Below are 13,640 nucleotides of genomic sequence, written 5' to 3' on the forward strand. Positions count from 1 at the left end.
TGTTTCTTACAAAAGGGGTTTATGAATCCCAGCCTTTGATTGGTAGCTGGTATAGATGATTGTTTTTCTCTATATGGACTGATATGGCCATTTTATCTTTAATAAAAATTAAACAGGACTTGAATGTCATGTTATATAAGCTTGAAACTGCATATGTGCTGCTGCTGGCATGACTTCGCTGGACTGAACCACTCAGAGTAAGTATTATGGGGATTTTCAGGGGAGGGGCTGTAAATAAATATTCAATATGCTTTTTTTCTTTACTTATATTAAAATTAAACTTGACAATTAGACAAGTTGTATTTGCATTGCACTTAACAGCTTTAAGGTTTAAATATGCTGATTATGCATCATTTTATTAATCATGCACACAAACAAATATGATACAGGAAATTTCACGTTTTAATGTGATTCATAGTTGGTAGCCTAATTGTCAAACTTTTTTCTCTCTCTCTTTTTTTGCCTGTTTGTTTGCATTTGCTAGACTATATAACCAAAATGTATCTTCAAGAAATCAGACAATGAATACTAACTGATGCTAATTAATACTTTGTTTAATTGCCATAAGATTTGTAAAATCAATTAATATTGCTTACTATTATTTTGTATGTTTTCTTCATATTTCATATTTCAGTCATATTAGTCATATTTCAGAAAAGCAAACTGTTAAGTCCTCACTGAATAATTGCAATGTCCGGTACACATTGTACAATTTTGGGCTGTGCCAGACGAAAGATGACCAATCATGGTGATTTCTGTGGTTGTGGCTCCTAAACGGTGGTCGTACATCGAGGTTCAAAGGCGGCCTTTGTCACGTTCTTGCAGCCAAAGATAGCTTTGGATAATTTTTCAGAAATTTAGCATAATCATGATAGTGTGTTTGCAGCTGTATGACCTACGTCTACAGACTAGCCAATCCAACATGAAATGGCGTTTTGATCAACGCAACATGGCGCTAAAACTTAAAACTACTTACTTTAAGCTCCATTTGCAACATTGGCGTGCCAAGTTGGCCTCTTTTCCCTAGAAATGACCGCGTCCATATTCTCCTCTTTCGCTTCCTCTTCTTTTTTTCATCGCACATAAAACCACAATTGCCTAAGTGTGGTGCATCTTGCTCTATTTGTTTACTAGTAGCGCATGCTAATGACGTTTTACTCTTCTATACTATTACTAACCTACGATTCAGTAGGTGTCATCATCGTACAGTCTACATACATATCATACCCAAGTTTATTAGATCCATGTTGTACAGTGTGATTTGTAATGATCTTATAGGATTGCCGAAATCGCACAGTCTGTAGCAGGCAAAATATTGAAATAACTTTTCTCTTTGTCATAAATTCTCTCATGATGACTTTTATAATCTTCCTTTGCAGATCTCATATTGGATACATGGAGAATGGCTGAACATCAGATCGAAGACCCAAAGATTGCATTTGCATATCTCCGCCCATCATGTGTCCTCCTGACCAAAGAACCAACATCCGCGAACGTAGAAGCTCTTAGCGGTCATCTGCGCGGTATAAGCGATGGAGCTCTCCAACAGCTCCAGGACTATGTACTGTTTCCCCTCAGATTTGTCCTCAAAACCCCTGGCTCCAAACGGGAGGGATTTATCCAGGTGGTCATGGAAACCATGACGTATGTGCTGGAGAACACATGCGTACAGCGTTGGGATTCTCTTCGGGATCTTTTCTCTGAGTTGTGCCTTTGTCTTTGTTCCCCAAAAGACCCGGGAAAGCCCGCCATTTCCTCCGAGGAACTAAAGCTGGCCGTCCTCAGATGCCTTGACACCCTCTTGCACTCGGCCTATGGTGACATTGTTTTTAAACTGTACGAGCCAAGCATGTTGCCCGGACTTGGAGCAGCCGTGTCGCTACTTCTGGCACTTGCAGAGCACGAAAAGGCAAGGGGAGTTCAATTGGCATCCCTTAAATGTCTCCTTTCTTTATTTCTACAATGCAACTGCAAGGAGGAACACATCGACCCAGGACAAAACGAGAGGTATCTTCTTGGACGTGCCCTCGCCACATTTTTGCCTGGCATTTCTCGAGCGCTGAGTGAGGTAATAAGCGGAGACATAAGACAAGGCCATGCCGTCACGATGAAGGCCATGAGGGTTTGGTACAAATCGGTAGGACTGGTAATGGCCAATGACCAGCTTCAGAAGACAGACATTGACAGGGCAGCTGGGGATCTGGGGAGGGTTGAGGAGCTGGTTGTAAAGAGGACTCCATCTTGGCGCAAAGCCACTTCCCAGCGCCTTGCCATAGTCTTACAAAAGATCATTTCTTGCACTTCTTCCCACCCGCACTGGAGAATCAGGCTTGAGTTGGTCAATCTATCCCATCTTCTCCTTTCTCAGTGCAGCCAGTCTGTGGGTGAATGTGTTGGTCCTCTACTGGAAGCATTGGTAGGTGCCATCAACGATGAGGAGCCTGAGGTTAAGAAAAGGTGCAATGCTGCATTGAATGAAGTGGCACAAAAAGGTCAAGCCAATGGCGGACAGGACTTTACAGATGTTCTATCTGAAAACCTCCACAGCTTGGCGTCATCCTTACCTCGACTCATGAGAACGTCGGATGACCAACGCAAGCTCTTTGTCCTTAACGTATTCCTTGGGTACCTCAAGATTCTGGGACCTAAAGTTAATGCAGTACTGAGGTCATCGGTCCATCTTGAGCGTATCTCCAAAGCATTGATGCAGGTGATGGAGCTTGACGTTACGGACGTTAAAATCATTGAGGAGAGAACTCTTAAGTCTTCAACAGACCTGGGACCTGATGTGCACCAAGTCCCATCCCAGAGGAAATATTTCCTCTACTTCACAGACGAAAGGATATTCTCAGCGCTCGGGAAGATCTGCCGCATGTTGGGATACTACGGAAACCTCTACCTTCTTGTTGACCGCTTCATGGAATTGTACAAGGAGTCCTCGGTTTACAGAAAGCAAGCTGCTTTGGTCCTCAATGAGGTAATTGTTGGTGCTGCAGGCATTGGCGTAGAGACGGACAACTCTAGGATTGATAGTTCAGGAATAAACCAGTCTAGAACAAATCAAGAAGACTTGAAATCTTCAATCATGTCTATCATCGAGGAGTACATCAGTTTGAGCAACTGGCATCTCCCTACAGTCTCGGAGGCCTTGGAAGGGAAACTTGAGACTACAACCTCCTTAGTGCCCAATTATCCAGAACGAAACTGTCTCCAACTGCTTCCCGCATCCAAAACCCCAACGCTCCACCAACTCAACAGCAACATCTGGCAAATCTGTATCCAGTTGGAGGGTATCGGAGGCTTCGCCCTGGCTTTAGGCACTGATTTCCGTCTGCTTCTCATGACATCCCTATACCCTGTGCTGGAGAAGGCCGGAGATGAGTCGCTTCTCGTCAGCCAAGCGGCTTTCAACGCAATGTGCGACCTCTGCAAGGCTTGCGATTACAGTTCTCCCAAGGAGCTGGTCATCAAGAATTCAGACTACCTACTCAATGACGTTTCTCTAAACCTCGCCAGACCCAGCATTCACCCTCATGCTCCGAGAGTTCTTGCGGTCATGTTCACTCACTCGGACGCCAGTCTGCTGCCTCTAGTGGCCGATGTGGTGCAGGACGTGTTAACGGCACTTGATCTCAGCTATGACCAGAGAACGCCACAGTTCTGTAGTGTGCTGCACTTACTCATGAAGGCACTTGGTGAGTCTTACTTAAATTTACTTACTTAACCCTCTGGTGCTCTTCGCGTGTTGGTCAAAAATGACCGATTTTTTATTTATTTTTTTGTCAAAGAAATTAATGTACAGTATTTTAGTTTGATGTTTTTTATTTAATGTTTTGTATTTTTAGGGGATTTTTTTATACTAAATTATATGTACACTGTATTTATAATCCATTTATTCATTTTTTGAGCATAGAATTTAATTTCCAACTTAAACTGTCGTAAATCTTGAATGCGTTAGAGCACAGATTTAAGTTTTATCTCTTTTCAAAAACGACACTTGGCAGATTATTTCTGAAGTGAAAAAAGTTTTAAAAAGTGAGCTTAAAAAAGTAACAGAATTTGACGTGTATTGTTATGAAAAATGCACAAAAATACTTTTTACATTTTTGACCGCGAGGAGCACAAGTGTGATTATTTTTTACAGTACCATTTAACCGTTTCAAATTATTTCCCTGATTTGTTTTTGTGTTCTCATAGCAAGTGCCAAAACCTTTACCAAGTTTCGTACCATTCCAATGATGTAAAACAAAAAAAAAACTTACATTTTTTTGGTCGAAAAATTACCGAAGAGCATCAGAGGGTTGGAACAATGCTACTATTACGTATTAGTTGCTAAATGTGCTTTTTGGAGTTTGAAAAAGCCTGTGTTTTACCACAGTGAGATGGTTCCCTGCTACTATGGGACACCAGAAGACATCCAGCAAAGAGACCCAGAGTAAAGAGTGTGTGAACTTGAGGCAGTTTCTCCTGGACTATAAGAAGCAGAAGGAGCTTGGTGAAGGCATTGGAGTAGAGGAGGAAGATCCTAATGAACTAGGTGTGTAATTTTGATTTATTTATGTTTGTTCTGCAGCCCTCTAACTTTAAGAATTAAACTTGAATGTAAATGATGTTACCTTTCTAAGCAATCATACTTACCTGGATAATAAAATTAGGACTTCAGCCAAATCCATCAGGGTTGTGGTCCATTCGAACCTGAATTGAGAATGTCTTAGAGAAATTTCTGTTTACTTGTATACTTCCCAATATTTAATTAGACTTTTTGGACCTTAATTTCCCAGGATGCGTTATCTGTGTTGACTTGCTTTGAAATGCAGTTCAGTCAATTTCTCTTCTTGTCATTCGAATTTGATTTCTACATCAACTTCTAGTGGGCTGTGGCTAATTCAATTCAAATTCACACTCTTAAACTAAAAAAGAGCAAATTCTTCAATTTGGCAGAATTGTGCAGACCCCTGATATCTAGAGACCAAAATATCATAGAAATGTATGAGTGAGCTCTTTACTTGGAACAGTAAGCTAAGTAATGCTAAAATGCTAAAGAATAGGGGTGTAACGATACCCTCATGTCACGATTCAGTACATATCATGATACTGAACTCACAATATGATATTATTGCGATACTCCAAGACATATGATAAAAGGCTCACAAAAACTGTACTGTTGATAAAATGCTAAATTTGGTGTTACATTGTGGGTGTAAATGAATAGGCTTGTACTTGATAACCCAATGCAGAGGACAATAGTGACACCAGAATAAACATATTAATGATTCTGAAGCTGAAAATACAGTATTATTTTAGACGAATACGCTTGCACTCTTTCACTGACTATGACTAGATATATTTAAAATAATGTAAGCCACTTTTACTGTTAACATGAGACATTTGGCATTATCAGGACCCAAAAATATTCCATTATAGTCAACATTATATATAGTAGTTTAATGTAGTACTAAAACTCTGTAAACTTTAATTTTTTCTCACAGTAATTTTTTTCATTTTGGATGAACTATACACAATACAGATTGACACTGTCCACGTTAAATTTTGTATAATATTTGTATTGCGATATATTGTTACACCCCTACCCAAAAACCAACCACATAGCAACGCCTTAGCAACCACCCAGAAGACGATGGTTAATATCACCTTGCAACATTCTGTTATAGTCATAACCCGCTTGTAATTTAATACTTGCACAGCAGATGACAGTATTGACCCAGTAAGACCTTACAGTATAAAAATAAGCGAACTGTTTCTTCATAACTGCAGATCTGAAACAGGGCTAGTCACTTCTCCTGGAACAAGCTATGGTAAGTGCTTTACACAAGGGTACAGATGTAATAATAGAGCAGAATTATGATCACTCAAGCTCAGTTTTTGGCTCATCTTTAATCCTCCTCATGCTGAGACTTTCAACTCTGGGCTCAGATTTCTGATCATTAAACCAACACCACACAGAGTCATATTCCCTGAATGATCTGTTATTATGGCTTCAGCTGTTATTTGCGTTTGCATGATGATATGTTCACAGGGGCCTGACTAGTCTAATGCACATTGAACTTTCCTAAGGCGACGGAAAATTACCAATTCGATTTTTTAATTTTAATTGTATCTCCTGTCCAGACGTTCCTCCACCAGCGAGTGTTTCCGATGAGGACGTGGAAGGTCCTGCTGAGAAAAAGGAGCTTCCTCTTCATATCCAGATTGCAAAAGACGTGATGGAGCGATGCATTCACTTGCTCTCCGACTCCAACCTGAGAACCCGACTCAAGGTTGTAAATCGCTTCTGTTCACGTATTATCCTGCTTTAAAAACACTTCCCTTTTGTTAAAATACTTGCATCGCTGCAGGCCTGTTTCCCTTGAGACGAGCACAAGACTAGTGAAATGTGCCTTTACAGGTGTTGGACATCCTGGAGCTGTGTGTGTGTGTTTTATGTGAGCGAGAGGATGAGCTTCTTCCCATGGTGCACCGGTGCTGGCCTGCTCTCCTCCAGCGCCTCACCAACGATGACCCTCTCGCTGTACCGCGAGCATTCAAGGTGAGATGATGTCCTTCTATCCACTGAGCTACAAAAAAATAAAGAAACTATGACCATGCTTTTTAAAATGGCGTTTTAAAAGGCCATGGAAAATAATGAAACCTTAAAAGTCATGTAGATTTCTATAGGATAAACACAATCTTGTAGTTTTTATGATCTGCAAATGCATAGGTCAAAACAAAATGATTAATTCCTCTGAAGTATTCATTAGTGAGTAGATCTGAAACTAAATGGGTGGGAAAACTGTAGTTGGATATTGTTGCATTGACTATTCTATTATCCATTTCCATTCATCAAAGAATCATAAAAAATGTATCAAGGTTTTCACAAAAATATTAAGCAGCTCAATATTTTTCAACATTGATAATAATACAGGTTTCATGAGCAGCAAGTGATCATATTAGAGTGATTTCTGAAGGATCATGTGACTCTGAAGACTGGAGTAATGATGCTGAAAATTCACAGGAATAAATGACATTTTACAATATATTCACATAGAAAACAGCGGAAGCGTATTGCATTCAATACGCACTCTCATAATTCTGAGATATTAACTCGTTAATTCAGAAAAACAGAGCAAAAACTTTTTTTCATGCAAAATTATCTCGTAATTCTGAGATAATTAACTCGTTAATTCAGAAAAACAGAGCAAAACTTTTTTTCATGAAAAATGATCTTGTAATTCTGAGATAATTAACTCGTTAATTCAGAAAAACAGAGCAAAAACTTTTTTTCATTATAATTTTTCTCGTAATTCTGAGATAATTAACTCGTTAATTCAGAAAAACAGAGCAAAAACTTTTTTTCATGAAAAATTATCTTGTAATTCTGAGATAATTAACTCGTTAATTCAGAAAAACAGAGCAAAAACTTTTTTTCATTATAATTTTTCTCGTAATTCTGAGATAATTAACTCGTTAATTCAGAAAAACAGAGCAAAAACTTTTTTTCATGAAAAATTATCTTGTAATTCTGAGATAATTAACTCGTTAATTCAGAAAAACAGAGTAGATTTTTTTTTCCTCAAGTGAATGCATTACGCTTCCGTAGAAAACAGCTATTTTCAATTGTAATAATATTTTACAATATGATCGAATATATGCAACCTCATAAGAAGACTTCTTTGAAAAGCATAAAAAAACATCCAAACCTTTGTATATGAACTGGAAGAGTATTCTAGATGCAGGAGATCATCAGTTGCATCTCTCTCTCAGGTGCTGTGTGTTCTTGGGCAGTCGTGTGGAGATTTCCTCAGGAGACGCGTGTCTAAAGAGGTTCTTCCCCGTCTCACCTCCTCTCTGATGAAGCAGGCGGAGATCAGCGCTCGCTCCGGGCCCGTATACACACACACACTGGCTTACAAGCTCCAGCTCGCTGTGCTGCAGGGTCTCGGACCTCTGTGTGTCCGACTGGACCTCAGTAAGTCTGGAGGACATCCGTGTCCCAAACGCCTGCTAGGAACTTTGCTGATATTGAATAATATTTATTTATTTATTTGATATGGACATAGCAATAACATTGGACGAACCAGATGCATTGTTTAAAGTGTTATAGCACATGTGCTAATTTTCAACACCTGTCCATAAGGGCTTTTACAACAAATAAAAACACATTGTTAAACAAGACAAGGCACATTTTACACATGAGAACAACTTTGGCCCGATTTAAGCCACTGTTTGAGCTCTCTCTGGTAATATTGTTCTGCAGTTTGAATCCAATTGGCAGAACAATACTTAATAATAAATAAATAACTATTCAGAACATCAATAAAACTGTATAAATATGATAAACATGGAGACTGTGACAGTATTGCAGGTCTGCCAGTTATTGTTTAATATGTGTAACAAAAAATGTAATCATGCTTAAACAAAAACATTTATTAACCTCCAATGCGAAGGTTTAAAGCTCAAATTCAGCGAATTGTTGCATTGTTTGTCCTACGTTAAAATACATTAGGTCAAATTAAAATGTGATGTACAAGTATATGGCTGTGCACAATTATAATTGTGATTTAATGGATGTGCAGCGTCAGCATCATAACAGATCACATAAATGTACGTTATTATAGTTTAAAATGCAACACTCAGTCCTAAAAAAACATTTAAAACCTATCATGTATATAATTTAGATATTAAGTTTATTAGGGCTGTCAAACAATTAATCATGATTAATCGCATCCAAAATAAAAGTTTGTGTTGACATAATATATGTGTGTGTACTGTGTATAATTATTTTTAATACATAAATACCCACACATGCATGTGTATTTAAGAAATATTTGCATGTATATACTGTATATAGACTGAATGTAGCCTATATATAATGTATATTTTATATAAATATAAACATTTTATATATAAATAACATATTTTTCTGAAATATATACGTGTGTGCCATTTATATACAAAATAATTATACACAGTACACACACATATATTATGTAAACACAAACTTTTATTTTGGATGCGATTAATCGCGATTAATCTTTTGACAGCTCTAAAAAATATATAAGATGGGAACTTACTTTAGCATTTAAAGTGGGCTTGATATTTAATTTTAATATTATTTTTCATTGCCTGCATGACCTTGGTTACATACAGAACCTCTAAGAGGTCTTGGCAGTGGGAAAAAACAATATGAGATTGGAAGGGGAACAAAATTATATCTCAAAGTTTTGATTTCCCCAGGTAACTTTACGTTATCTCACAAAACCAGTGATGAGAATGCTAAAACAAAAGTTAAGAAGGAAAAACTCTACTACAATGCTTTTGAGAGAGAACACACAATTTGTGCGCAAACTCAAAGTTACTCAACATTCCTTAATAAAGGGTTTTTCGCAGTGATGTAATACAACAACCATTTTGGGTTCCCGAACAGTTTTAACACTAGAACTGCCAAACTATATATCTTTAATGATAAATACCCAATTGGGAGAGATTAATGCATTTATTGTATTAGGATATCTTTTAAAAACAAAACGAAACCAAACTGTTCATTTAATTATAAATTTATAAATAATAATATCATTAGTAGCCTACCGTAATTATCGCATATTCACAACAGATATGCTATATTTCCATATCCATTCAACATAACTCAGAACAAGATAATAACAACTAAAAGTATCTTATTTAGATATTCTGTTGACAGTGAGAGAGACAAAGGTCAACCGCGGGAAATGTAACAAAAGAACACCGCGAAATTCAGTGCGGTCAATATGGCCGAAATAGGCAAATATGTTCATTTGGGGTTTTTTTTGTCTTATGTGGAAAGTCAGATACCAGCAGGATTTTTTTTTTTTTTTTAATTTAACAAAGTTATTGCAGATATGTTGCCTTTGGCTTGCTTAGTTGGGGATATTCAAATTAAATGACCCATCATACCACTGATCAGCTCTACCAAACTTGGATGTCTTTTCCAGTAATAAACAAACACTGTTCAGTTGTTTTGATTGATACTGTGAAGCAGCTTTGATAGAATCTGTATTGTGAAAAGCACTATATAAATATATTTGACTTGACTTGATATAAAATTCAAAACGGTCAATGCCGTTCTAGTGTTAAAAAGAACCTTTTAGTGAACAGTTCTAAAAAGAATGTATTTTCCACTGTAAAGAACCTTTTGTGGAATGTTGATGTTCCACTGATGTTGAAGGTTCTTTATGGAACTATAGATGCCAATATAGAACCTTTATTTTTAAACAGTGAGGGGAATGCATATTTTTTGTGAGCAACTTGTTATGTAATATTTATATATTTTTTTTCTATTAGCATGTCCCCTTAGGCTCTCTGTAGTTGCATCAGCAGAAAAGCTCAAAATATATTTTTAAAGGCAGCAAAAATGCATCTTAACTTATGATTATGAAACATGCACACAATAATATCATACATTTACGAGCACGCCGTAACCACTAGATGGCAAACTCGCGTCAGTGTTTCCTCCCAGCTGCAGTGAACATGTCAAAGTCAATCCCAGTGTACGGATGAAGTGTGTTCCTGTTGATGTCACATCACAGCTCCATCTGAAGCCCCAGAGCTTCCTGTGACAGACACCATCATGCCCCGCTCTGTTCATTCCTCCGGAGAAGCTCTTTCCTATCATCTCTGTGGGGTTTCTGATGTAATGCAGGGGCGAAATGGAAAAAGCTCACGTGTTGCATGCGTTCTGCTGCCGCATATGCCTTGATGCGTGTAAAAGTGCTCTTTGAAAAAGCAAATATCGACTATCAGTCTCAAGTTTAATTCGTGCATCTGTAATAGTGACGTATAAGGGATTTGCAAAGCCAATGGTTTGTGAAATGCTGAAGTGATTTGTCGTTTAATTGAGCTGCCATGTGGAGAGAAAAATATTTGTGCGATTGTGATTGTGCAGATTGGTGTGATTGAGTGTGTGTGTGTGTGTGTGGAGGGAATACTGAATACTGATAGAGTTACCATGGTTATGTGAGACACCTGAGAGACAGACAGAAAGACGAGAGGTCATGCTGTTTATTTCCCAGCTGGCTATAGTGCTGTCTCTCTCTCTCTCTCTCTCTCTCTCTCTCTCTCTCTCTCTCTCTCTCTCTCTCTCTCTCTCTCTCTCTCTCTCTCTCTCTCTCTCTCACTCACACACACTGTCTCTCTCACAGTCTCACTCTCTCTCCCTCCCTCTCTCTCTCACTCACACTCTCTCTCTCTCTCTCTCTCTCTCACTCACACACTCTCTCTCTCTCTCTCACTCTCTCTCTCCCTCTTTCTCTCTCTCTCTCTCTCTCTCTCTCTCTCTCTCTCTCTCTCTCTCTCTCACACACACATATATATTCCCTCTTTATTATTCTCCCTCCATCCTTCATTTCTCTGGTCTCGCCGTCCCTCTGCATTCACCTCCATTTTTCTAGAGTAATGAGGCTCTACATCACGCTGCTTAATTAATTAATTAGGATAATGCTGCCATGGAGACTATTAGAATATATTAGAACATCTGTGGCCATTATGACGCAGGCGTTCACTGCATTTCTGCTGCGAGTTTCGAGTCACCGGAGACATACATGAAGCTTTATTGACAATTAAAACAAATCTATAATAGTGTACATGGTGTCAAATAGATTTGAACTCTAACATGTCTTAAATTGTTTGCTGTTTCACTATTTAGTGTTTGTTACATTTTAATATTTATAGCTGATTTTCCTTCAGTTTTTCATTCCCTTGATATTTTCAGTCCTGTTGGAGTTTGAAGATAATCTTTCTTCTGAATGTGTGTTTGCAGTGGAGGCGGATCTGGATCGAGTGTGTGAGGCGTGTCTTCTGTACCTGAGCTGCCGACAGCCAATCAAACTGCAGGAGGCGTGTCTCAGGTAAAGCCCAACCCAGCGCTAAACTGGAATTGACCTTTTTTTTAAATGGTCTTCTTTATTTTTTTAATTTTCAGGAACTTACACAGACTAAAATCAAAACAATTTGATTATTAATATTGAATTAATATTTTATTAGCCAAAAAATCAATCTATTGAGTAATATTTGTTCATATTGAGATTAGACTAATATATCTGTCAGACTAATTCATTTGACTATTCTGAAATTATCCACATATGGGTGAAAAAAAAAAATATATATATATATGGCAAATATAGCTAAATTGATTAATCGGCCTGACAGATATGTTATAATATATAAAATATTGCAATTATAATTTCATATAATGTTATACACACACATTTTCAAACAAATAAATAATTTTGACTTAATTTGTTTTATATATAATTATGTATTATATATTTGAAAAATTATAAGTGAATTTAAACATATTTATAAATGTGAATTAAAGGTGAAATTTATATCAGTGAAATTCACTTATCTTGTACAAATTAAAAAAAAAAAATATTTAAGAAAAGAAATTTAAGAATAAAATATATATATAATTTGTTTTTGTGTTTTGGAAAATTCACTAATTTTACACTTTATATATATATATATATATATATATATATATATATATATATATATATATATATATATATATATATATATATATCTACAGGCATGTTCCCAAAAAAAAATTTAATATATATGTATAGTATTATTATTTATTTTTGGAACACGCCTTTAGATTTCGGTATTGACAGTCCAAAAACAAGGTTACACTTATGTCTAGATATTCATTTACAAATTGGGCGTTAAAGAGAGAGTTCACCCAAAGTTCTGTAATCTTTTACTGTTTTTCTAAACCTGTATGAATAATTGATGTTTAAGAATGTTGTTAACAAGACAGTTTCCAACATTTCCAAGGGCCCATCAACTCTCTGGTTACCAACATTGTTCAAAATCTCTTTTGTGTTCAACAGAATGAAACTCATACAGGTTTAGAACAACGTAAATGACGACAGAATTGTCATTTTTGGGTGAACTATCTCTTTAAGCTGAAACTTACACACTCCCATACCCTGCTTTAACAGTATGAATTACCCTAATAGTTGTCTTATGATGTTTCTGTCCGCAGTGTGTTCCGGTCCCTGATGGATCTGGACGCTGATATGTGCTGGTTCACTCTGAACGAGCTGTTCTGTCCTGTAACGTACGAGCCGCCTCATCCACAGCTTCTCCCCGTGACACTGAGTGGATCCGACAAGCCCAGAGACCAATTCACCGACAACGTCCTGAAATTACTGCAGGAGTTTGATTCCCTGCAGGCGGACAGATGAGACTCCCGAGGTCTAGATGACAATAACAGGGATGCTTATGTCTGAATGCTAGAATCAGTCTAGTATTCTGATCTTCATTCACTACACGTATGAATGGAAGACGTTTTGGACATACTGTTAAAAGTTGACTTTGTCACAATGCAGATTGACATATATACAATAAAACAAACTGATTGAGAAAAAAAACATGTATTCCTTACATTCCTCTGCCAAATCACCATAATTATTATAGTTATTTCTCTTGAATAATGGTTATTTTATTTCATTATTACATTATTTGGTAACACTTTACAATAATGTTCATTAGTTAATGTATTAATGAACTAACAATGAGCATTTGTTACAGTATTTATTCATCTTTGTTAATGTTAGTTAATAAAAATACAGCATTGTTAGTTCACAGTGCATTACCTAATG

The 13,640-nt window shown here is 37.1% G+C and overlaps 1 protein-coding gene across 1 annotated transcript; it reads left to right on the plus strand.

The window, feature by feature from the left end:
- The first annotated feature begins 89 nt into the window (after positions 1 to 89).
- tti1 (TELO2 interacting protein 1) lies at positions 90 to 13,424 on the plus strand. Its single transcript, XM_056233997.1, has 8 exons — positions 90 to 197; positions 1,380 to 3,695; positions 4,379 to 4,537; positions 6,130 to 6,278; positions 6,407 to 6,547; positions 7,762 to 7,966; positions 11,792 to 11,879; positions 13,022 to 13,424. Exons 2-8 carry the CDS (start codon positions 1,403 to 1,405, stop codon positions 13,221 to 13,223), a joined length of 3,237 nt encoding a protein of 1,078 aa, XP_056089972.1. The 5' UTR covers positions 90 to 197; positions 1,380 to 1,402; the 3' UTR covers positions 13,224 to 13,424.
- The last annotated feature ends 216 nt before the right edge of the window (positions 13,425 to 13,640 follow it).

The sequence above is a fragment of the Rhinichthys klamathensis genome, unplaced genomic scaffold (genome assembly GCF_029890125.1).
Source record: "Rhinichthys klamathensis goyatoka isolate OS25496 unplaced genomic scaffold, OSU_Roscu_1.1 h1tg000386l_1, whole genome shotgun sequence".
NCBI lineage: Eukaryota > Metazoa > Chordata > Actinopteri > Cypriniformes > Leuciscidae > Rhinichthys > Rhinichthys klamathensis.